The sequence below is a fragment of the Triplophysa rosa genome, linkage group LG9, assembly GCF_024868665.1.
Source record: "Triplophysa rosa linkage group LG9, Trosa_1v2, whole genome shotgun sequence".
NCBI lineage: Eukaryota > Metazoa > Chordata > Actinopteri > Cypriniformes > Nemacheilidae > Triplophysa > Triplophysa rosa.
The window spans coordinates 9,692,013-9,718,792 of record NC_079898.1 but is presented as its reverse complement, the minus strand read 5'-3'; the positions used below and the strand labels follow the sequence as shown (position 1 = coordinate 9,718,792).

The following is a 26,780-nucleotide window of genomic DNA, read 5'->3' as shown; positions in this document are numbered from 1 at the left end:
GGCGTATACACTCCAGTTCAGCGTGTGACACAATCGGAGCAGGACAGCCAATGGCGTTTCATAATGTAAGCAAACATAATGACGCATCCAGTCGAACAATCGAAGTTGACGTTGACAACCAGATACAATTTTACAGCGGACAGCGAAGGGGATCTTTGGGCTCGGAACGCTTGGAATAATTGCACTTTTTGAATAAATAGCATCTGTAGCTGTATCTGCATGTTATGTGTTGTGTTGTGTTTTATATTATACAATATACAAACTGTTAGGTTTAGGTGTAGGGGTGGGGTTGGGGTTGGGTTACGTGCTAAGGTTTGCGCACAAAGTAATAAACGTACACAAATTACCATGTACAATAGTACACATCATGAATTATAAAAACATTAGAAAATTGCCCCGTACTGCTAACGTTACTCCACCTTCATAGATGAGTGTCATGTTCACACCTAAAGAAGGCAAAGCGTGACACTGACATGCATTTTCGAGTGGACCAGCTTCAGAGTGATACTGGGTTGGACATTGTATGCTTTGACGCAAGACAGTCTCATTTCTCACATATGTAGAAGATAACAACAATATCCGTATTCTTACTCACTAACTATTGTTTGACTTCTATCACAACATCAGAAATGACTGAAAATGTTATAACCCAACTAGGGCTGTCAATGTTAACGCGTTAACGCATGCGATAAATTTTTTCAAATTAACGCGTGAGAAAATATTTACCGCAATTAACGCAGGATCCGTTTGTTTTGACATCCTTTGTCTAGCGTTACATTATGTAATCATGCTCTTATTCGTGTACAGGCTTTTAAACCACTTAAGCGCGATTTGAAACAGTTGCTTTGACGCGTTCAATGAAGATCGACAGCTTCTAAACTGTGGGACGCGGCAAAACGCAACGCGATGTCCAGTCTGGTGTAAACAGTCATGGGCTGAAGGCTGCGTCGGTGAATCTCTGTCAGACAGCGCATCCGTGTTAAGTTCTCTTTCGTGCTTGAATGGATAAAACCACACAAGATTATGTCAGAAAGCCCGTTTTGTCTAGCATTTTCTTAAGCAAGACTTCAAAGTGTAAAATAAAATCTTAATGAATGCAAAGTGTTGTGAAAATGGTAGTGCGGTGACGGTCAGATCTGCGTACTGAGACAGCTCTTAAAGGGGCCGCGCTCTTAAACGTGCTGCTGTGACTCCTGTCACTAATGTTAATCAAAGAACAAAATAAAAGAAGAAATCAATGTGATTTTGTAGCTTTAATGAGAATTCTTCTGCATTTAATTTATAATTTAGCATTAAAGACTGTAAAGTGTCCTTCAATTTCTGTATATTTCCTACATGAGCTCTCAATTATACTGTTGAATGGCTACAATTCATGTTAAAATAATCAATTTAATAGAGACATCAGTTACAATACTAATATCAAAATGTTAGCTTTCATAAAATGATGCTGTTAAAGAAATATGTTGTTTCTACATCAATTTGAAGATTAAATGTGAAATTATTCAAATGTAAAAGTATATTTTAAAATATTATTGTTATGTGCGATTAATCGTGATTAATCACAGAAAAATGTGTGATTCATTTTTTTAATCGATTGACAGCACTAAACCCAACACAATGAACTCTTCACCCTCTACTAGAGTTTCAGGGTACAACATGTACATGATGTCTACACGCACGTAATTTACAGAGCACATGACAGCTTATTTTACACATCGTCTCACTTTTCACGAGCCCTCTTTCCTCCACTGTTACTTTTTCAACAAGCAGACTACCCTGCAGCCTTGACAGAAATAATTAAATAATTAAAAAAGAAAGGCACTTTTATTCATTTTAGAAGTAAAAAAATGTAAATGCGACTATTTAAAAAGCTTTTAGTAGCATTGAGACATAGCCATTAAGAGATGCTTTAGTAACACTGTATCCAGTCTGACATATGTGGAATAACCTTTGCATGCACATCAAAAGCACTCTCTCTCATCACACCAATGTGCTATAGTGCATGCTAAGAGCCAAGCAGGTTATTAAAATTGCCGCCTGCCATCAGAGGCACAACCTGTTATTAGCTCGCAAGCACACGGGAGAGATGCAGCCAAATCACAGAGGAGCACTGGGATTCTGCGGCACAGCCCACATCCTTGAAGGTCACAAGAACGTCCTCTAGCCTTCGATTCTCCTCTCCCCTGCACACTGCATCACTGCTCTCCAATCAAAGAGCCAATTATGATGTTAAGCTCATTGAGATGTGGACGAATCAGAATTAAGCGCTTCTCCGGCTGAGCTGAGGGGCTGGCCACAGGGGCCACATTTGAACAGACGTCCATATAGTTCTCTAACTGAAGGACCCTGACTGCCCCCTCGGTTTTGAATCAATTTCCATCTTCCAACAAAGTAAAGGAGACGCTTGGGTAATACAAAAAGCAGAGCAGGTTCTCAAGGCCTGAAAGCACCTTCTCCTCATGCAAATAAATATGACAAATAATAATTGAGAAATAATAAAGACTGTGTCTGTGTTTACTTCCAAAGATGATCAAAAATTGGCATTAATAAATAAATGTAGCTCTGTTAATCAGATGTCCTCGAGTAAACTACTCACTGAAAACAATATGAAGGTAAAATGCGTTTCATCCAGTTAATATTAGCCAGGGGTTAGCGGAGATGCGAGCACATGGTGGCTTTGACTTCAGCAAGATTACACTCACACAAATCTCTTTAAAGACAACAGCAGCTGAACCAGCCCGCAACAGCCTCTACTGTGAGCTCCAAGCATGACCATCCTGCTATCTTTTCACATGTGCTAATGGTTTTGACCGGCTAGTGAGATCTGGTGTCAGCCACAGCGAGGAATGTCTCTCCTGAGTCAAGCAAACCTTTCTTTTTCAAATTCAACAACAAATACACCTAAAAAATACAAATAGTGGCATCAGACTTTCAAGTCTACATGATGGGGTATTGAGACCTACTTAATAGTGACAATTCGAAACTTGGATATCTTTGTTTAATACATGTTTCCATTGATAATAATTAATTGTATCTGCCAAGGAAAGCTTGAAAACTCTGTAAATTCAACATTCAAAAACGATTATTTTACATGGATTAGCAACTATGTAGTGAAATGGTGACAGGCTGCCATGTCCTAACAACAGCAGTGGAAACTGGTCAGTCTTTGCCCTGGGTTTAAAGATTGCTTATGTCATGCCAATATCAACAGCACATGACAGGAATGCCAGCAGGAACTCAGAGGCCTGACACACAAATGTCAGTCGTATACCCATACACAAAATCATTTTTGTCTGCAACATTACAATACCTTTGTACGCTTTTGATGAACTCTACTTCCTCTGTATTTTCCAATACTTTCCAATATTGTCCCTGTCTGTACTTCTACACAGCGTAATACTGAATTCAATTTTGAAAGCTTTTCATTACCCGAGAGATCGTAAAACCTTTATCTTCATAACGAAATTCCACATGGCCAGTCAGCGATTTATTTTGCATAATTTTTTGAATACTGATTTCGGAGATTCCGTAAGCTTGGTGACTGTAGTGTATACTTTGAATTAATAATGTACATGTTTCGCTTAAATATGCAATATGAGTAAACAGTGTTCATAAACAGCGGTTTAAGATTTAGCCCCGCTTGAAATGAATAGATGCTTGGATCAGAAAACGGTATTCCTCACGTTACCACTTAAACAAGCGAATAACGTTCAGCTATAAGCACCATTAGCTATTGGCACATCTAACAGATCTTCGTTTTTCCATATTATATGTAAATTCAGATACACAAGAATGCTATGCTGTAATTTAGTATGGATACTTTTTTTGACTCTTTAATAAATGCAATATCCTAATGTCATTTTGACATTGGTGTACCACAACAGATTGTCTATTTCAACAGTAGCTGATCAATATTACACAATCCATATAGTATTGATGCAAAAAAAAATTAATAGGCCAAAATAAGAAAACACTACTCATACAAGATGTTTTTATTAAAAGCAGAATTACTTTAAAACACAAACACAAAAGTAACCTTTGACCCTCCATCATAAAATAGATTTGAAAGTCTTTTAAAGAAAAGCATCAATTTCTCCACTAACAATGCAGATACATTTTATGTTTAATCTTGAATCTATACATGCTTATACACTGTGCTCGGTACATTGTTACAGTGTTAGTGAGTGGGACAGCTGATCTTTGGGTGTGTTCTCTGTACGCCTGTTAGCCCAAAGGCAGCCGGCACGTTGCCAATGATGAGGGGATATACAGGCGCCCAACAAACCCACTTACAAGGCATCTTGGTAATTCTGCTTGCCTTAATGAGAAAACGAAGTTCTGTTATAAATATGAAAAAATATTTTGTAATGTTGTATCTATGTGCTGTCGTCTCTTTATACAGTCACACATAACAGACACCTCATTTGACATGCACAACTCCGGTGGGTTTCTTAAATGGAAAATGCTAGTCATGCAGCACTCGGACTAAATAACTAGATTGATAAGCAAAAGGCTTATTTCAAGGAGAAATGGGTTTTGGAAAACACCTTTGTGTTATTTTTCTGTGAAGCAAAACATGGAAATTGAGTAATTTAGATCTGAAGTTCAAAACAAGATTAAATAAACAAGGAATATAAATAAATATTAAACTCCGCTTCAGTAACATTGTTTTCCACTTCGGGAAATATGTAGAGAAGCAATCTGGTCACAAACTCACTCACCACTCAATGTCGTTCTGGCAGAGGCAGTAAATTTACAGTCACATTCATACCTGATACGAACCACAGGGTTCTTACAAATTAGAGAAAAGTGACATATGCAATAGTTTCAATAATAAAATCCCAGGTTAAAATGCAATGACAAGCAAGCAATTTAAAGGCAGATTCCCCAAAAATTTAGACACAACATTAGGGGCGTAACAATAAACCGGTATTGACAATAACCATGATATAAAAAACCATGAAAATCGATACTGGCTTTTTTTCGTGAATTTGGCCATGATAATTGTGTAGTGAATATCTGATATCGTGACAGTCCTAGTTGTGTAAAATATTTAAGCATTTCACTAAGCATCTCAACCAGCCTAGCATACTGTAGCAAGTTACTTTAGGGTGGAATTATCTGTTTGTTCAACCAATGGCAGACAGTTCATAAAAAACACGACACAAAAATAATGATTTTTTTTAAGTTGTCTTCCATAGTTCAGCCAAACAGGTACACTTAGTCACTTTAAATTTTCTAAATGTGATTTCCCAAACTTTTATATTTCCTTAATCCCCCTACATGACTCAGTAGGTGTTGTATAGTATTTAAGAGCATGTGTTTTAACTGGAACCCCAGGCAAGGAAAAGAGAGAGAGAGCGCGCGAGTTCACAATAAGTCACCACACCTACTGTGTGGCAACAGCACCAAGGGGTGTTTGTGTTATCACTTACAAAAACAACGAAACCAAGTGCTCTAAAATACTGCGCTGTGGATTAATAAAACAAGATTGAATGGCATTAAATGTCTGAAATCAGCCTTTAGCCTAAGACTAAGACATGCCCTCCGTCTCACCTGCTTGCTCAACATGGCCGGCCTCAGCCGAGCTTCCCATTACTGACACCATGCCTGGAAGAGCTGCCGTCCTAGTCAGCTGCACGGCAGATAACGTTTCAGCTTCTTAATGCTCCTAACAAGCATGTTCCCCTTGCAACCGTGTGTCAATACCGCTCCACAAAGTCACCCCTGGACTCTCATTCCACCAGGAAACACACCAGCAGTTATCCACAACGCCATTTTCATTTCTTCTTGGAAACGGGACATGGTGAGACATCACTTGGCCCAACGTTCATATCAACTAGCTATGTCTATAAACACTGACGATGCAAAATCAGTGGGTTTTAACCCAAGGAAGACAGGGAGGGTTTCATTCAACGGCAAGAGATTCAGACACACACCTGATTGTGTTTTAACAACTTGCATCGGTGGAGGTTGATGTGCAGTGCCAGTTTCAGCTGGACTCGCTGCTTTGCTGGAACCCTTGCACATGTAGGTGATTAAATGGTAATGAAGACTGGTGACTTCACAGATGTCATTAACCCTTCTCATTTAAATAAATAACAAGTTCAACACAATTTCATCCGAACGGGAAGGGACTGACATAGAGATGGCATAATTAATTGACATCAACAATGTAAACATGAAAATATTCACAGCCTATGTTTTTAAGGACGACAAACAATCCAATCTGCCTTTTTAGTCCTTCCCAGACAGACATCTCAGTCAGTAGATACTAATAGGGATTAAACAGTATTGACTGTTTGAATCCAGGCCTCATGTGGTTAATTATAACTCATTGGCTATTGTCTCTTCATATCCCATGAACCAGCCTATATGAAGCTTCGGTTAACCAGTCCTTTTTGATGTCTGCATTGTCTCTCTAGGGAAGCGAATAATACTTTTCCATTTACATTGGATTGCTGCCAATACATCAAAGTTGATAGATATGCGGAAGATAAGCCATTCTTTAGTTACAATCAGACATATTGTGCCTCACTAACTCCATTTTGAGTGCATAATGGAATCCATCACATTGCTATTAAATCTAATGTATACATAAATAAAAATCCTACGTTTCATGTAATGCTAGCAACAGGTTTTTGTGTTCCTATAACCATCATGCAGAATAAAATGCACTGGTTTGAGATTTAATGATGAGTAGTTAGATAAATTGTTATACAATGCTGGTTTGCTTTGAATGTTATGCACATGTGAATGTATTGATTAGCATGATTTATCATTGTTGATGTACATCTCATTCCCGGTTTAGAGTATAACTATTTACGAGGCTAAAATACTTGATCAACATTTGAAATACTTTACATTTAGTCATTTAGCAGACTCTTTTATCCAAAGCGACTTACAAAGTAGGGGAAAACAATAGAAACAATATGTGCAACAAAAGAACAACAATGCATAGGTGCAGTAAAACTGGTCTCAGTTAGCCTACCACAGTATATGAAGCTAAGAATATCTTTTATTTATTTAGTTTTTTTGGGGGGGGGGGTAGGAAAGTAGAAAAGAAGTAGAAGACCGTTCTAACGGGTCAGATGTTGACATAAGACGAGATGTGTTTTTTAGCCGATTCTTAAAGACAACTACAGAATCCGCTGATCTTGTGGCAAGAGGGATACCATTCCAGAGTCGTGGAACACATCCGGAGAAAGTGCGTGAGAGTGAATTTTTCCCTTTGTGGTATGGCACCACAAGACATTGGTCAACGTCTTGTTGGTCAAAACCTGATGGACTTTCATCATCCATCATCAAACCAACCAGCAGGGAAATCAGTCCAAACACCATGTTTTACACCCATACCCACGATGATAACCAAAGAAACAGTCATGAAACACAAGATATAAACAACTTAACCCTAACTACTGAATTACTCAAGCGAGTCAACCACCGATGTTGCGTGGACAGTCAAATTAAAATAAAATCATATAGCCTATATAAGAAAATGACAGATCAAAACATTTCATTCATAAACACAGGAAGCTTCTAGATAATGATGTTAAGAGTGCATTCAAATATGGGGCCTATATATATGAAAGGCTCTCCATTTGTTGACAAAATGAAATGTTTATTAATTAACCAACCTCTTTAATCCTTTCATTTATAACCGTGTTTCCTCTAAACATAGAACCACTAAGATGTTTTGGGCTGTGTGCATCATTGTGTGTAGATTATTCAGATGTCACTTGATTGCTGCAATGTTGTCATGCAGAACAGAGTGAACAACACCGCGTATTTTCTCAGCAATGAATCATTCCAGTGGATGCCAATCTACAGCCACCCAAACTACATTTATTTAACATCCTGCCGTTAAAACCTTTACAATAACATGGCCATTTAATCCCAACAAATTGTGCTTTTAACAGAGACTCAACTCCCAAGTGTACACTTTTTAGTCTAGATGTAAATTACCTTATTTTTTATTTTGCAATGACAGCAGACGGTCCACAGGTACTTGAGGGTCCTCCACATGAGAATGATGAAGAGACCCCCGAAAAACGTCACCATGGATGAGGCGAGGAAAGCCCACCACATACGCTGACCATTGTTGTCACAGGGTACGTCTGGCGAGAAGGGGATGATCACGTCCATCTTCGATATAGAGACAGAAGAGTCCGGATTTTTATTAAAAATGTTACTACTGCTCATTCTACGGCTGCTGCTGCCATAGGATCCGTTGCCATCTGCCACGGCTAGCATTGAGAAGCTTTGGAGAGCTCCTGCCAGCGCCCCCAACCCCAGCCATCAGCCATATTGCTTTAAATATCCCTCTCCTTTCTGGTCAGCTTTTCTATCCACGTCTCTTCAGTGGAAATTATATTTCTGAGCGACGTTTTTGTGTGAGAAACGCTGGAAAGCGTGAGGAGAAAGCGCGCGTCCGCTCCCCTCAGCGCGAGACATTTAAATCCGCATTAATGACGACTTAATTTTTCATTCTGAAGGGTTTTCCTCATCCTTCTCCATATTTTATAAATAAATGAAGCTTCGAGCAAATATTCGTTCGGTCTCTGTTGTTGTTAGAGGATTTGTGAGAGAAAAACAAGTAAACGGCTATCTGAGGTGTTTTTCGCGCGTCTTGTGCACGTCTCTGTCGTCCATCCAGCGACAGTGTAGCCTCAGCGCTGTCTAATCGATATTTCGCACATAAACGCCAACTTAATCAATGTCTTCAATGGTATTCAGCTGGGAGCCAAGCTCATCTTTGTAGTCGTGCTCGGCTCGATGGAAGAACCTGACCGAATATCGGCGTTTGGGCGATTATTCCGCTCTCAATGACATGTCGCTGTCCCCGTTCACTTTCCTCGGCTGATCCGTGCAGCCCGTCAGTCAGATCTGTTCCACAGATTGTTGGGGAGATTTACAGGTAGGAGGGCGGAGCCAAACCGTTATAATGAAGATGGAGAGAGATCGAGAGAGGGAGACGTTATTCTTTAGTGCGTGTCTGGCCTGACTGCGTGCGTGCGTGGAATTATAGACGCACAGACTGCTGCGTTGTTTCAGGTTTGCATTTATGTGAAGATAAGGAGGAAATGCAAATGCTTCAATCTTATACTACAATATTATTGTACATACGGATGTCATCATGTTTTGTTAGAGACAAACCATGTACACTGATCTAGACAATTCTGAGAGAGTTGGTAAATTGTAACTAAACGCTCCATTAAAAACAGCTTCTATACCCATACAAAGTGAACTAGGCAAATGTAATAAATAAAGAAACAAAACATTGGAATAGGTATGAAAGGACCTGCCTATTGGACTGGGTTCTATATCATACAGTATATGTGCTGCCAACCCTCAGAAAAGATTTGGTTTCAGATGGTATTTTGGTTGAAGTAATACCATCTCCCAGACAGTAAATCTCAACCATAAACATCACAGGCATCAACAAATCTTCTTTACACCTCATTCGGGTTTATGTATGTTTATATTTTGAATATGACTTGTGTTCATTTCAAAGTTTTTACTTATACAGACATAATTTAGCTTGGCATTTGTTTTCTAAGCAAACATATAGGGCCAACTAGGAGTTGTAATGATAATAGCCTAGTTTATTAATAGCCTAGTTTATTATTTTAAAAGGAAAACTAGGCTATATTAACTATAATTATTAAACCATACCCTGAAACTACGTTTTAAAACCGCCTCGGGCTGGTTTAATAAAAAAAACTAGGGCTGTCAAAAGATTAATCGCATCCAGAATAAAAGTTTGTGTTTACATAATATACATCTGTGTACTGTGCATAATAATTTTGTATTTATTAACACATACACATCCATGCATATATTTAAGAAAAATCTAAAAATTAATAAACATTTATATATCATTTCAATTATTGGTAAATATAAATAAATACATGTACATATTTCCTAAATATGTATACTTGTGTATGTGTTTGTATTTATAAATACAAAATGAATATGCACAGTACATAGACATATGTTATGTAAACACAAACCTTTATTCTGGATGCGATTAATCACGATTAATCGTTTGATAGCCCTAAAAAACATATTTTAAATCTCCTGTCATCATAGGTTGCAACGATAAAACCACTATGAAATTACAGAAACAACACGTGAATAAACAGTACCGATTGAGTATGTTTGTAAATTTGATAATTGATGCTAAATGTAATAAAGTCTCCAATGAGGACTAATTAGCCAGATGTAGGCAGTTTCTTTGTTTCTATATTCTATTCAACAACAGTGGCCATGTTTATTAGTATTTTATCATCACCCAACCTGCTAAAGCAATGGCTTCTATGGGTGAAATTCTAAATAGATAATTTTGGCAAATGAATAAAATTAATTATAACGTAGCTTTATTTAATGTTATTTCACACCAACAAGAAGCAAGGAAAATGCATGAAATACACACACTTTTCAAAAATTAACCATTTTACTTAAATGTTTTGTTTACCTAAGGAACATTAAACGAGGCAATAGTGAAGTGTGTGTTATGTATTTAGGTAGATTTCCATTTTGTTTGCATCACACACCCATTGAAAAGCATACTTACTTGCTCCTCAAACTGTCTTTTAATTTTCCTCCTACTGTCGAGCAGTGGAAGTGCAAGGTTGGATTAAACGAAAAGATGGAGTTCAATCATTGATCTTGTGTACCAGTAGCAACATGGGGTTGAAAGCCTTGCTCACAGTAAGGCGCTGGCACTTCTCATCAGACCTAGGTTAATCCATTACAACATCAAAACAGTTTCAACACCAACCCTCAGTCTTAACCAATACACAACCCATGTAACGGCACAATACCATAAAAACAACATTTAGTGTGAAAACAAAATGTAGTCCTTCTGTTAATAGTTTAAAAAGTTGTATTCTTTTATTATGTGAAAATAGTTTTAGAGGTTTTCCAATTTGTCTCAGATAGCCTTCTGTCCTGGTAGGCCACCAGTTGGTCAGGGCTGGATCTTGCAGACCTGGCTTCAACTGTGTTATTTATGGAGGGCAATAGGATCCCACATCGGTCATCTTCCTGGAATCGTGGCCAGCTGTCAGCTTAGAGGTCTTAGTTCCTACAAGAACAGTGTAAAAGAATGGCATAGTCGACAGATACAAAGACCACTTGCACAGTAATCCACAGACGTTGGACTTCTATTCTTTTAGAAAGAGCAGTGTAACACAGGCAATGAATGTACCGTCAAGAAGATCATAACTTCCTCTTAGATCATCTCAAATTCAGAAGAGCTGTCAACAGCTGTCTTGAAACAGATACCTCAGCAGGAGACAGAGCCCTTTCTAAAAGAAGAGTAAGGGGACTTCAAGGACATGTTGCTTTGGGAATGCACCGCGACTGCATTCTTAGGGGTTTCCGTGACTGAGTAATTCAGAGGGGAAGCTCAAGAAATCAGCACACAAGCCGAATGAGGATGAGCTCGATTGTTATAATCATCCCTGGCATGGCCGAGGGCATCTTTAGTACTTCTAGAAAAGCCAGTGACCTTGTTTTACACCGAGAAGAAAAACTGAACATTAGTTAGGACTTACCTGATGACTTCTGTGCTGCATGATATGGCATTAGAATTAGTGTGCATAAAAGATGACTATTATTTAAAGAAACAAATTATGATCATTAAGTCTACATTAATAATGGGCATGAGTACATGTAATTTCAAGCCTGTTTCACAAATGATTCATGTGCTGGTGGCCCACTTGGCTGTTGAAATATGAATTAACAAGAAGCAAAACATTGTTAGGTTTCAGTTTTGTTAATGTATGGACTTTAAAATTGTAGCTATTTAAAGCATCATAATCATTCCACAAGTTTATATTTCAAGGGACAGTGCAAACAACATTTTTTTACTCAAGACCATGTCATTTCTTATATGGAACAAAAAGATTTAAATCTCTTATTTATTTTTATTTAAGTGTCCCCTAGTAAAAAAGAAACATTTAAAATACATTTCTTTCATACTAAGTTTAAATGTATTAACATCTATTTACTGACATATCGCTTAAGACTTACTTATATAAAATTATAAGTTAACTTTATTTGGAGTTTCTTAATATTAAGCCTAAAATGTGTTTTAATGCCACTTTTGATAAGGATTGTATGTTTTTTTTATAATATCAGTCTTTCAATGCAAGATATTTAAAGTGTCCCTGAAGTATACTTGCAATAGTTCCACTTTAACACAATCTTAAGTATTTCTTTAGTTGGACCTTAGCACTACCTCTGCAGAATTAAAGTGCATATTAAGCACAAAGTTCATTGTTCCAATTTAAACAACACTTTAAAGCGGAGGTTACATGCCATTTCATGCATTATGACTATTATGACACTGTTAAAGTGTCCAAAAATTAGTTTAACGTATGACATAGTATTTCTGATTCACTCCGCCAGGGTTTGTAGGTTTCAACATTTTTTTTTCAAACATGGATTCCCGTTTGGTAACAAGGGTTCTTAGTCCCTTATTGGACAATTCTCCTGGAAAAGCACACCCACGCGTCATCCAGCGTGAGAAGGAGCACGCCCATCAATGCCGCTTCACTTGGCTGACGGTAGTCTAGCTCTGCTTGTTTGCTCACTGCATTTCGGTGAGGAATGTTATACAAATGGTTCGTTTGAAACTGATAGATGGCGAGGTCCCAGTGCTAAAAGACGGCAGACATGAGTCAAACTGAGTCATACAGTATGTCTGTGTTTTGTTGGCAATCGGTGTGTATGTGCATAATGTAAACAACACAAATTTATAGTGAATCAAGAGTTATGCAGGGATAATGCGCTGATGTATTGTGTGCTCTTGCTGAAGTTCCACCCCCCTGCACGCCTCCAGGAGCTCGACTTTTTCCGGGAAATAATCGTACAGCTGTTTTTGTCTTTTATAAATTTGATCAAAATAAATACACTTCGAAGTTACGAAGTATGCAATAGTACTGTATGGTACTCAAGGTTAATATGAGATTGGCAGAAACTGTTACCTCATCTTTAAGTATACCACTTTAGTATACCAAAAGTACAATCGCATGGTATTTTTATTAAGTAGCCTACATAAAGCGTTAATGGATTTGCAGTATACTTGGCATGATAAAAAAGTATATTTCAAATACATTTATGTAAATTTATTTTTCACTAGGGTCCACAGCTTTCAAACTCCAAAAAGGACCAAAAAACAATAATTCAATTCAAAATGTTTCATTCTGTATGTCCAAACCGGCACACATGCATAAATTAAAACAATTAAAAAAATTCTTATTTAATTTTAAATAATCTATGCTGTGAATACACGGTTACTGTATGGACGTTCTTTCAACAGCACTATAGCTATAAAAACTTGGATTATAGTCAATGGTGGCCATGCTGTTACCAACATTCTTCAAAATATTGTTTCGCCTAAGAAAGTCACACAGGTTTGGAATGACAAGTGTGTGAATAAATGCTAAAAGAATTTTCATTTTTGTGATTGTTTGTTTATGTTCACCCTTAGTTGTTGTTAATGGGGGTAAAAGGGAATGTATAGATTCACTTGAATTGTTATTTTCTGGATTTATTCCAATTATATTAGAAAAAAAAAGAATTTTCATTTTTGGGGTTATTATCGCTTTAAGGAATCAGACATTAGTTATTTAAAGCAACAGGTGATTTGCAATTCATCAAGACAAAATGCACGAATTAGAAACAGCATTATGATGTTCGACCCATCAACTAATGTTCGAACAAATTGGATGTATTATTTCCCCCACAACATGACTCGTGTCCTCTGCACCTCTTGACAAGGATTCTTGTCGGAAATGAGAAAATGTCACACTGTCAAGTTACATCTAAGCAATCAACCCTGTGCGGAAACTCTTCCCTCAAACCTCCCCCGTCAGCTGCAGTTACTGTTCAAGACGAGCTCACCTTATTTCCAGTAATTAACACTATACTTTTCCTAAGGTTAGATGAAGTGCGTCAGCTTCAATGATTAGCAAGCAATAAATTACAGCACATGTCAGTCTAGCACAGACGTGAGCAGAGCTTTGGAAAGAGAACTATGAATATGCAGCACTATGAATATTTCCATCAATCAAACGCACACCATGTTTTTTCATTTAATGACATTGCTTGATAAAGAAAATGACTTTTATTCTTGGATTAATGTCGTGAACATTTTCATACAAATCACATTCTTTTATAATAAAAGAAAACAACAGTACCTGTCTTCTAATATTTTCTATATACTTAATCATGTTAAGATGGATCACTCTCATTTGAACCGTACACTAGCTATTCAGAAAAATTGTTAGACATTAGATTCACTTAACAAAATGTCTAATTTCAACCCAATGGTTAACATATGGACTGATCTTGCTTTGATAAACAAAACTGTGCAAAACAAATCCCTTTTTAAATGACACCATGTAGTGATTCTCTTTTAAAAAGAAAAAGGCAATGAATGAAATGTGTGGAGCAGGAGCGATACACAAAAGGAACATTACATCTAGCGTAAAAATTATAGTACCTATTTCCATCCTATATTGGAAACCTACAAATAGTCATTGGTTAAGGGTTCATAGTGTTGAAGTGCAAAAAATAAAAATAAAATGACTGGATTTTTTGGCACAACATTAATGGTCAGGCTACTGGTCTGCATTAGAGACATAACTTGCCTCTTTAATAAAAACAAGAATAAAGAAATTAAATAGCAAATGAAAAACCGGTTTCATGTGTACATCATAGTACTTTATGATGTTTATTAGTGGGTATTACATATAAAAGTGACTGACCGACATAGGCAAACAAAAACACATGCATTCCCTCACACACACACACACACACACACGCACGCTAATTTTTGCTAAGACATGACTGCTCTGTCACACTCCCCTAGGCCTAAAAGCCTAGTAAAAATACAGTAAATATATTTCTATATATTTCGATGAAATTGCATACATACACGCAAGCGTGTGCCTGTACTTCAGTTCTTATGCGCGAGTACAAGTGTTACATCGGATATTCTCTTTAAATATATGCTCTGCTATGAGAATGCTAAGAGATCTCATAGAACACAGTGGTCTGTCTAGCCCTGGAGTGCAATCTGACAAGTTTAACTTTTTAGATACCAGACTTTTAACCTCATGCCATTGTCATACACTCGGTGTAGCTCCAAAGGCACTTCCCATTTGGCCCGTAGAAACCGCTTAGCTGCTGTCCGTCTCAACTCGATACATTCAAATAGCAATAGCAATACCATTCAAATCCACAATCACTGACATCTAAACATCTCCACAGATTACTCTTAAACACGAGTCCTTGAGCTGATATGGCAAAACTAGGAGGCTGACACGCATACAGTTTTGGTAAAACTGAAGAAGGGGGCGTTTTTAGGGCAGGGGATCTGGACTTCATTAGGGAGAGTACACATTCAGACAGACGATTAACACATCACCGACTCACTGCTCTGTAAACGGGTATCTTAAATGCAGCATTGCTAAACATTATACGTCCATCAGGAAGACCAAAGAAAACAAACAAATACTTCAGTGCTATATCTTTCATACACACATGCGAGCAAGCGCACACATTCACACACACTCATACATACAGGCGCACGTATATACAAAGAAACTGTTACAATTTATAATGTAATAAAAATTAATATTGAAAAAGAAAATCACTATCTTAACGTGATGCTCGTTGTGTTAGTGTACCTTTGCGTGTGGTGTTTATAATGTCTAGTGTTTGTAAGTTCGGGGTGAGAGGCAGTACACAGAAAGGACCGTCTCAGACCCACTACGGAGAGCCCAGTGGCGTCCATAAAACTTTATTCTGTTCCTGATCCACAATAGTCACGATCTGAGTGCAAATGTAGGGCAAGGTGCCTCCTTGAACGATACCTGTAAGAAACAAACGTATTTACAAAACAAGGTACAACAAAGAATAAAAGTGATTTTAAGGTCCATAATCACATAACCAAATTCACAATCATGATCATGTTAACTATAATTTTTTTTTTAACAAAAGATCAGATTTTCTTGCTGCTATTGAAGCACACAAGCCGGTCTCAAAAACCCGATCAAATCGAACTTGTAAAGCTCAAATGTTTGCACATTTTTTTTTACATAAATTGTAAAGAATCCATTTAAAAATAGCAAAAAGCAAACCTGTGAAGAATTTGCTATACTCCTGCTCAATCTTCTGTGCAATCTCAAACTGCTCCTTGGAATGTTTTTGAGAGACTTTATCCCGCAGATAAACCGGATCCTTCTGTTCTCTGCAAGGAGGAACAAACAGTCATTCACACTTCATAAGCCATAATTACATCAGAAGATTAAGCAAGATTACGTACAGTGAAACAGTGACATTATTCATTTGAGACTAGTGTGAATTTGGACGAGTGATTTTCAATAGTAAAAAGACATCAAAATGAAGAGATCAGCTGTTTAATGTTAAGCCTCCGAGTAAAAGTGTGCAGCTCTCTCGAGAAGTAGATTCCTGCAGGCCAAAACACCTATTTAACAACACTACTGTGACAGGTGTCTGTGTGTGTGCGCGTGTGTGTGACAGAGAAAAAGAGCGAGTGAGTGAGTGAGAGAGACCGAAAGAGAGAGCGAGAGAGTTATTGCAAAAATTAAAGCAATCAAAATCTACTTAAATTTACATAAGGCATAATTTTTCATGAAATAAACACAATTTTGATTATTCATTTTATTTATATGAAGTTATATACAGTATAACAATATACTACTGTGTGATGATATAAACTTGTAGTTAAAAATAAAACTTAGCCACTAATATTTTTTTATTACACAATTATCTGGAATACTTGATTCTGATTGGTCAGTCACAGTAATTCTGAGCTCTGGTACTGGCTCTCAGTAAATCCTTGGTGTTTCGAGTCAGATCCATGGGTGGGGCTTGTTGGTTTTGACTAAATTCTTGGTGTTTCGAGTCTTACGATAGCCTTACCCCAACCCTCACCCTAACCGTGTAGACTACCTATGCTCCTTGAACGCATCAAAAAACACGCCTGCGTGATGTCGTCGGACTCGAAACCCCAAGGATTTAGTGAGAGCCCCTTTTTGCTGTCTCTTTTCTCATACCAGGTTTGAATTAGTTACAAATGAACTAACAAAATATTTCAACTAAAGTTTTGTGTCCATTCACTTCGAGTTCGCTTCGCTGGATAAACACTATCCTTTTCTTAATGCTCATTCTTTCATACTTGCATTGCTCCAGCGTACATACGCTTGGTTTTCATATAAGTATGTTTTTATACAGATCTATTTCAACATTTACATATATCTTCTTTCCTATTAAAGCAATTAAGTCCCTGCACGTCATGTGATGAGCTAATGAGTGCAGAACTGATTAACTGGGCATGACTTTATTAAGTGGGTGCTAGTCAGCAGGTCAAAGACGACCGGCATTAATCCCCGGTGTGATAGAGTTCAGGCTTGATTTTCTAATGCTTCTGGGAAACACCAATTTAAAACCTCTGCTGACAACGATGCACGAAAGCAAAGAAAAGACCTAAAGGCACAATGCAGAGAATAAAGCAGGGATTTATTGTCCTTTTAATCTTGAAGCCTCTAGAGAGCTATCTGCACAGTATGGGCTGAATCCATGATATGCATATTAAGAGCACAGAGTCGGCTTTAATTTTCCATGTGTGATAAACTGGGACTGGGGATCTCATGAAGCGTTCTGCAATGCACAACCTTGAGCAAGAGTGAACGAGAGAGAGAGAGAGAGAGAGAGAGAGAGAGAGAGGCCGGAAGAGTAAAATGGCTGCCTACGTTGTTGTATATCTATTAAAGAGACAGTTTTTCTCAAAAAGGAATTACTGCCACTATTTACTTTCAGTCATTTTTTTGGAAGTATGAAAGCCCCTGGTCCTTATCTATATTTTTAAAGTATGAATATACAGAAGAATGTCAGTTATTTAGGTTTGGAAAACACAATCTTGAGTAAATGATGTCAAATTAAATTTTAAGGCAAACTATCCCTTTAACTTTAAATCAAAATTAAGCCAAATATATTCAACTATTTAACTGCAGGTGCAGCATACAGTAAAAACTGCTGCTTCTCATTTCCCAAATGACTTCAAGCCCCTGAGGGACAGCACGGAAACTTCTTTGCACAAAAAGCACCAAGAGCACCTTAACACAGAGAGCGTGTGTGTTTCTGGAATAGTTCACAAGGACACCCAAGAGCTTAGCTGGTTTATTAACTCGCTGTCAAGCTGAAGTATTTCCACCCGCTGCCTTTACTTTCAAATGCTGTGCGGCAGACCGCAGGAAAAGCAGGTGAGGAGGCACACTTACTTGATCTGTTTTGCATTTTTGTAGCGTATGAAAATGACGATTGGGTAAATGTGAACGCTGTGAAGCCGCTCGATAGCGTGAGGCGCAATGTCAAGCAAACAGTGACAATCCTAGGAGAGAGAATGACAGCACAGAAGAGCACTGAGTCACGTTACACATACAACTTGAGTAAATGTAAACAAAAAAACAGGAGCTTATAGTCACAACGAATAAACATCACCCTTCTCTCAACTTAAAACAACTTAAAATAGATTTGTAGTAAAGAATCAGCCAGATATTTGTGAGGTTGTCTGTGAAATCCAAACTGAAGTCTCAAAATCTAATAATGAGATTATGAACATCAAAGTAGTCACAGCCATAAAACAACGAAAATAGATATGCCTGTTTATTGCCGTAAATGATGATAACATTGCTGTCCTACTGAAACTTCAGATGTCCAGATTTGCTGTTTTTCAAGAAATAGAAAACAAGGGTGACAAGCACTTTTTAATACTTTTTACTGGTTAGATATTTGCAAAACCCAGTGACAAACATAAAGGGTGACTAATAATAATGATTTATGGCAAAAAAATAATAAAAAAACAATCATGAAATATGGAGATACAAGGTTTCAGAAGGACAGTAGAGACATGATAGATTTTGAGATATAGTATTCATATTTTTACTTATAATACTGAAATTACGGTTTTATTTTTTAAATTTTTTATATTATATTTGCAGTCTCACATTATAGTCTATAGTATAGACCGTTTCATCGGTGTCTTATAATATAATTATTTATATTTTATTTAATTTATGTTAATATTCATTTTTATGATTATTTTACTGTATTATAATTGTATTGAATAAACGATTCTTTGAATTTTGTTGTATGTTCATTTAATTAAATAAGCAATTTGTTGAATGGGTCCTGTAGTTCGGTCGCATTTAAACAAACCGGATGGGACATTGACATCTAGCGGTTGAGTTTGGTATCGCAGTCTAAATTCAAAATTTTGGAGAGACGAGTTTAGCCAAGAAACGGTTCTTCTCGGTTTCTTTTGCTTGTTATCAGAAATAATCTACAGGCTCTCTATTGTCTGTGAATGTGTACCGGAAGTTCAGTTGGGGTCATAAAAGTGCTCATGCGCAGCAACGTTTGTTTATGTTGTTAAGATGAAACCGTCTATAATGAAGAGCTTTTTCATCAATTTTACAAGACGAGAACTTATGTACTCAGCAGATGAACAAACCTTGTCTGTGATCTCCTTGATCGAGGCAACAGTAGTGACATCAAAATGGCCGCTCCTCCGTTTGTAGTCGATGAAGAGAAAGTCTTTCACGCCACGCTCGATGGCCTGCTGAGAAGCTTTCATCACCTCTGGATGAGGAGAACAAACAAAGGTCAGTGTACTCATTTTCAACACTCATCTAATGAGGGCTGATCACTTTACAACTGCTCATCTTGATACTATATACTGTTAGATGTGTCCCCCAGTGTGCTTGATATGGAAGAATACTCTGGAAACTATTCCATTTTCATCGTGCTCTTGGCCAAAAGCATTGTAAACCTTCCCATAAAATGCACAAGTAGTTGACTAAATATCTAGAATATGCTATTGAGGGAACGGGGAGATTTACCAAGCACACATCTGCTGAATTTCCCCGGTGATTCCTTGACCAGCATATCTCTGACAGCATCCACCAGCGGTCCCAGGATCAGCACGGGTCTGGGCGACGTGCAGTCGATCTTCTGCACTCTCTGATAGGCCAGACTCACACAGTCTGATCACATTCAAGACACAAATTGAACATCAATCCCAGGATCAATAAACTGTCATTTCAATGCTTGCAATAAAAGTGTTCCATCATGGGACATTGGACGGTTTCTCACCATCAAAGAATGGAAGAGAGTCTGTGCTGATGGCGTCCAAGGCGACCACGTCTTTGCCATCTTTGGAGCTGCTGCGTTTGTGCTTCTGTTTCCTGCGGAAGAAAGATCTTCTCGCGGCTGCGGAGAGCGTCTTGCTGGAGCCGGTCTCGTCCTTCAGTTCAGTCATACTGTGTCTGCGGTAAAACTCCTGGTCCATCCTGTAGAACGATATTGTGTACAGCTACATGTAAACAACATGCGTGTGCCCACTGAAACTCACTCAATAATTCTGCTTTTCTTGATCTATAAACCCAAACACACTCAATATGCACAATGGAAATGTTATTACTGAAGAGCCAAAGCACACACACATGATCAATTCTATACACGTTTGTCAGCCTTCACACAATAAGTGTGTAAGATTTATTTAAAATCTGAATCGAATAGTGTGTGTGTTTGGTAAAGTTTGCAGTATCATGCTGAATACTTTTGGGTGTGTGTATGGCTTCATCATAAAAATGCTGAGCTGACTAACCATGACTGAGGATTCATCCATCATTAGTAAGTGAACATGCACACAGCGATTATTTGAGATATGGTGACCTGAAGTCATTCATTTTCAATTTCACATTTCAGCAATATGAGTGCTGGTGAGGTGATGTGGGCGTGCCCACTAAAGGGAAATGTTTACTTGTAAGCCAATGGAAAATAAGGTGGTGATGACCAATAAGAGCAAAGATATGATTTGTCTCCTGTGCAATCATACTGAAGTCCAGCGCACTCAAGATGGATGATCTGTTTATCTCACTGATGATATGATTCATTGTATACTTCTGCACTATACAAATATTTTATTTCTTCCTGAATGTGAATTTCTAGCAGAATGTCATCTTATATTTACCAGCAAACCATCACATTTGTTGTGGCCAGCTGTGAACGTCAATTCTTTCATCATTTACTCATCCTCATGTTGTTCCAAACCTGTATGACTTTATTTCATCTGCATAACACAAAAGAAGATATTTTGAAGAACGCTGGTAACCAAACAATGCTGGCTCCCATTGACTTCCACAAAACCATATCTCAAAATCTCTTCTTTTGTCTTCCGCAGAAAAAGATACATTTTGAATGACATGAGGGTGAATAAATTACGATTTGTTTTATTTTGGGGTGAACTATCACTTTAATGCATCCAGCACTGGGAAACACCCACTGCAAACAACAATACAACAACTCCATGAGCCATGTGACTCACATATATTTGCTAGGAATCTGCCCTCTCTGAATCTTCTGTGCGTTTTCGTCAAGTTGCCAGGCCATCCAAGTGCCGAAGTTGCCATTCGGTAGCGTGTCGTCGACATAAAGGATGTCGTCTTTCTTAAAAGAGAGGTCGAGCTCAGTCTCAGCAACTCGGTCATAAAGTGCTCTGTGGAGAAAATGAATAATTCAACAAGTGACAGCATAATACATGAGGACGAGATGGCCACATCTGCAAGTATGAGGTAACACGAGACGAATTAAAAGACAAAGAAAAATGGAGCAAAGAAAGAGGAATGAAAAATTCACAAGAGGGAGGGACAAAGCCTATAGTGGCTTTTAGCGCCCATCCATAACTCCTCATCCCCGACACGCGGATTGACAGAGATTATTTGCCGCGGCTGACATCATGGGAGCGCAGACGAGCAAAATGGCCTGCGACAGCTGCGTGCCGCAGAATTTCATTTGAGAAGACAAACACGGCTATTTCTGAACTTTTCATTATTCTTTTTCAGCGCGCAGACACAATGCATCTCTGTCTCCAACCATCTCATTACCACGGCTGCTATTATAGTACGCAAATTATGGAGATTTGGTGATACGATCTTGACCACGACATTCAATATCTCATCCTCCATCAAAGAGATTAAAAGATTGCTGCGGTTTTCTCACATTTCTAAATTTAGGGCCGCTCTTAAGTGGCTATGTATGGTGCTGTATCCTGCAAAGATTGTTTGATGATGAGAGTATGTTGTACCTGATATAGAATCCATCACCAGGAGTGTCTTTCACCTGGTTGAACTCCTCTAGACGATGCTGGACTCGAAACGTGACCGTTTCTGCTGGCTTTAGCATTTCCAGATAGGCTTCTTCAACCGTCTTGTTCTTCATATTCACAGAACCATACTGGATGAATAGAAAAGTAAAAGGCGTTTAAAGGGATAGTTCTCTTTGAAAATGAAAATTCTGTCATCATTTACTCACCTTCAGGTTGTTCCTGAACAGATCTCGCACCGCGTTTACTTGCATAGTAGGAAAAATGAATACTACGGGTGTCAATGGGGGATGAGATCTGTTCGGTTACTGACATTCTTTCAAATATCTTCCTTTGTGTTTATCAGAACAACGACATTTATACAGGTTTAGGACAATCTGAGGGTGAGTAAATAATGACAAAATTTTCATTTTTGGGTGAACTGTCCCTTTAAGCTGCAGTATGGCTTAGATCTCTCCCCACACTAAACACAGAAAACATCTAGAGAAGAGCATTTCAAAAATAATTACACGCGTCACTTTTAAGACTTCCTGATCGATTTCCATTCCAGAAGAGATATTGCTTCTTTCAAGACAACATTACTTCTGTGCTTCATATGAGCGAAACAAATAAGTGCTGTTGCCTTGCGCTTGCACGGGTCTATACATTCATGCCAAGAATGTGATATTACCAATTCCCTCAAGCACAATGAAGGAAAGAAAGCAAAGCTGATCGATGAAAAACAAGGTAAGAGATGCATGCTGACGTTTAATTAGAGAAGAACAATACAGCCGCTGAATGAAAGCAATATAGGATATACTAAAATTTCAATGTCAATCTTCAAAGGCATACTGTACGGACCAGCCGTCTCAACTATTCTGTATTCAGTATAGCCCCTTGAAACAAGCAGAGACAAAACTCTTTTTACCTCTAGGATAAAGTCTCCAGGCACAAGACCATCTGCGCCTCTGGCAGGACTGTCCTCTTCAAGCCTTTCCACAAAGATCCCCCGCAGGTTCCCTCCACACAACTGAATCCCCAGCTCAGCCTGAGCTTTCCTCACCGTTACCAGCCGAGGCTCTGGAAGTTTCTTAGAGCTCTCTGATGACATTCTGAGTGAACAAAACGGACACAAATCGAGTGCCAGTGAATTTCACGTCACCCTGGCTGTTACAATGCCTAGTGAGCGCCATACGCATATTAAGGCATCACTTCGGTCTCAAAGGCCGTTTCATTGTCTAACATGCCATTTGGCATCATCTTTACCCTATTATATGTTTTGTGCTATGGCTTGTGCAGTACCTGAGGAATCTGTGGGGGCTGGTGGTGGGCGTGGTTTGTTTGGAGGATGGCGTGAGCGTGCCTTCATCCTGTTCGCTGAGGGTGTCTATGGTGGAGTGGTTATCTGGGGTGGCGGCTCCGCTGCCCTGAGGAGTCGACTGAGCGCTTGCCGGCTCCAAGCGTGAGCTGCAGCACAATGCAAAAAAAATCATCCAACATGCTCTGTGATGAAATCTGCACTGACCTGAATAACACAGAAGTGGACCTGGGCTGTACCTGGAGTGAGAGTGGTTACCCAGTTGGTACATGTGGGGGTTGTACTGGGCCATGATCGTGATGGTGTCGCACTGCTGGCCAATGATGAGGCGAGCCTGCTGCTCGGTGGCGTTCCGCAGGTTTATGCCATTATACTGAGAGAAAGAAGAGATAGAGGGGGGCAATCATATATTCTAGTTGGGCTGACGTTTACATTTATTTACATTTATGCATTTGGCAGACGCTTTTATCCAAAGCGATTTACATTGCATTATGCTATACATTTGTTTCCCTGGGATCGAACCCATGACCCTAGCGCCATGCTCTAACCACTGAGCTACATTTTTCTGCGATTAAATTGACAGATCATTATTTAATACAAATACTAATTATTTATAAGAAATAAGAAGTATTTCATTTTAAATTATTGTAATTGTCATCCGGATAGTTTTGGAGTGGCCCAAGAAAAAAATCTGGGGGGGGCAGTGCATATGGTAAGTCCTTACATATGGTATAAATAATGTTTGCAGGGAAACATGCTGACTTTTGTCACTGGCAAACCAGCAAATAAACTGACACGTACAATTTCCAAAGTCAAGGACTGAAAATAATCCCATTGGAGTTATTTGTCAATACTAACCTCCAAAAGCTGGTCTCCATACTCCAGCCCTGCCTGGTGTGCAATGCTTCCTCCGGTCACCTTGGAGACAAAGATTCCCCCATTCTCTCCGCTCACAATGGAGATGCCGAGAGGCTCCGCCCCTTTATGAACGATGACATTGCGTGGCTCCTCCAGGAATGGCCTGACAGTGCAAAAACAGGTTAAATGTCAGAGATGATCGATTTCTGAGACATTAACTTTCTTTCAATAGTTAAGCTTGTTGAGGGGTAAATGCCAAAAAACTGAAACACAGGAGGTTCATGCAGGTGGGTATATGACAAGAAGTATTTACTGATCTTTAGTAACTTCATTACAGGCACAAACAGAGAAAAAAAACAGAGGATTTTAATAAAAGATCCAGAAAATGTACATTTACTCGTCTACCCTCAACATTTTAAATACACCTACATGAATGAATCCATACAACAAAAAATCTAAACGCTACTGTCAACATGTAGACACTATCTCTAGTACATTTAAAGACAGATCTCTGCATCCCTGAGAAAATAAATGATTAAAGCTGCTGTAAGTGATGTCAGACATCTATATAACAACCTCAACGGTGGTGTATTCAGGACCATACGCTGGTATACGCCGTATGCTTACTTTTTCCACAGCGCTGTTTGCGTATAACAACTTCTACAAATCTATATTAGCGTTTACCCACTTGTTTTCCTGCTTAAAATGTCTCCAGGCTGCATTTGTGGTAGCTTTCCCTTTAACTGTATTGCCTTTTTCTTGTTTTGTTTTTAAACTCGCGATTCTTTCATACAATTTGGTGCATTTCTTAAAATATACACAATATTTCCCACGGCACCGCCTCGTAGAATAAATCGTACATGTGTCCTATGGTGTGACATAGCAAAATTTAGAAAATAAAACTTAATATTAGATTGTTTTATATTATCAATAGCTATATTAATCATATAAAATAGCATAAGAGAGAATTATCTGCATTGTTAGTTTTTTATACATTTGATACATTTTTACAGTCACCAAAGGACTTGCTTAGCATTTGCATAGTAGTCTGTCGACTACCCATTTATTCTTTATACCCCTCATATCCCAGGACGAATGATCTAGTAATAAAAAAAATTGTCCAATTTTGTCCGGTGTGCACACCTGAACTAAAGCCCAACTAAAGCCTGGACCTACGCCGTAGCCTACGCAGAGCCACGTACCCTACGCCGTAGCCTGACGTGCACCTCTCCAAAAATGTAACAACGCGTCCACTCAATGCATACTGCAAGCGTTGTGATTGGTCTGTTTGAACCCCTCCCTCAGGTCAAAAAACTCTTCATGCTTACAGCAGCTTTACACCAATCTCAAAGCAAAGTAAATCTGGATCTTTTCAGGAAAAGAGCAGCCAAACTGACATGCAAAAAATATCTCCATTCCACATCCTGCCTCGAGTACGTATTTACCCCGAAAAATGGCTTCATCTGAACGATTTAACATTCATGAGGAATCATCTCGCTGAGCAATTTAATCAAGAAAGTAAATCAGAAGCAGCAGGTAAAATTACCCAATAACACCAATTAAACTAAACGACTCCGCTTTCAGGAACATGTCGGCACACATTCATAAACACAGTGCCCCCACGTAGCCGTACTAATTCAAACAATAACCAAAACGGTGAATCTAATTCTGGCGACACCACTAACACAAAGCCTAAGTGTACTAAAAAAAAGCACACGGAAGCAGGGATTTCTTGGATCAAACAAGTATATGTTTGTCAGGCATTCCCTGTGCGTAAGCGGCAGGGAACAAACCTCAGGCTTCTGAGAGAGCAGAACCTAGGCCTAGCAGCCAGAGGAATTCTCAGAAAGGATCTGTTACGGTACAGAGATCTGAAAGATTTAGGAGGAAAAACAGACGGTGAAAACCTTAAGGAGACACACAAACACAAACAAGTGCCTCGGAAGAAAGGCTAATATGCTGAGTGATGTCACAATGAGGGATTTTAAGAAATACATAAGAAGAAATCAGTGACCTAGTTTTCAAATCTGAATTAAGATTGAAAAAAGAATTAAAATGAAAGACGGATCCTCCAACATTTCCACATTCAAGTGCTTTTACAGCAGAGTCGAATTATTCACGTCAGATAAAGGGCTTCTGGAGGCTGATGTATGTGGATAAGAGAGAGCTGTTGCTTGGCAACCTGATAAAAGGGGTGGTGGGGGGGACGCAGCAGGAGCGTACCTGTCTTTTCTTCGTTCTCCCGCGGGCACGGGGCTGATGGAGATCCTGGGCAGGGTGGTGATGGAGCTTTGAGACTGGCTGGAGGTAAAGGATGATGTCTCCAGGTTAAGAGGTGACATGGGTGGAGTGATGAGACTGGGACTGCTGCATTCTGAATGAGACAGCGACCCTGAACAACAACATTGAGCCGATGTTAGA

The 26,780-nt window shown here is 38.7% G+C and overlaps 2 protein-coding genes across 5 annotated transcripts in view; both read right to left on the bottom strand.

Moving 5' to 3' along the window:
- kcnma1a (potassium large conductance calcium-activated channel, subfamily M, alpha member 1a) overlaps window positions 1-8,977 on the bottom strand; it is a 176,474-nt gene extending 167,497 nt beyond the window's left edge. Inside the window, exon 1 of one of the 2 annotated variants that reach the window (XM_057342163.1) lies at window positions 7,966-8,977. In XM_057342163.1, the coding sequence (XP_057198146.1) occupies window positions 7,966-8,253 (288 nt within the window). In that variant the 5' untranslated portion in view covers window positions 8,254-8,977. The remainder of the gene's footprint in view (window positions 1-7,965) is intronic. The other variant, XM_057342161.1, reaches the window with a different exon arrangement.
- A 5,141-nt stretch (window positions 8,978-14,118) lies between these two features.
- Window positions 14,119-26,780, bottom strand: part of dlg5a (discs, large homolog 5a (Drosophila)) — a 67,362-nt gene continuing 54,700 nt past the window's right edge. For 2 of the 3 annotated variants that reach the window (XM_057341744.1, XM_057341745.1), the window contains exons 21-34: window positions 26,583-26,751; window positions 26,153-26,230; window positions 24,360-24,522; window positions 23,741-23,874; window positions 23,486-23,650; window positions 23,112-23,295; window positions 22,187-22,335; window positions 21,428-21,598; window positions 20,194-20,390; window positions 19,941-20,084; window positions 19,553-19,680; window positions 18,321-18,430; window positions 16,158-16,267; window positions 14,119-15,890 (exon numbers count right to left, since the gene is read on the bottom strand). In XM_057341744.1, coding sequence (XP_057197727.1) covers window positions 15,787-15,890; window positions 16,158-16,267; window positions 18,321-18,430; window positions 19,553-19,680; window positions 19,941-20,084; window positions 20,194-20,390; window positions 21,428-21,598; window positions 22,187-22,335; window positions 23,112-23,295; window positions 23,486-23,650; window positions 23,741-23,874; window positions 24,360-24,522; window positions 26,153-26,230; window positions 26,583-26,751 — 2,006 coding nt within the window. In that variant the 3' untranslated portion in view covers window positions 14,119-15,786. The remainder of the gene's footprint in view (window positions 15,891-16,157; window positions 16,268-18,320; window positions 18,431-19,552; window positions 19,681-19,940; window positions 20,085-20,193; window positions 20,391-21,427; window positions 21,599-22,186; window positions 22,336-23,111; window positions 23,296-23,485; window positions 23,651-23,740; window positions 23,875-24,359; window positions 24,523-26,152; window positions 26,231-26,582; window positions 26,752-26,780) is intronic. The other variant, XM_057341746.1, reaches the window with a different exon arrangement.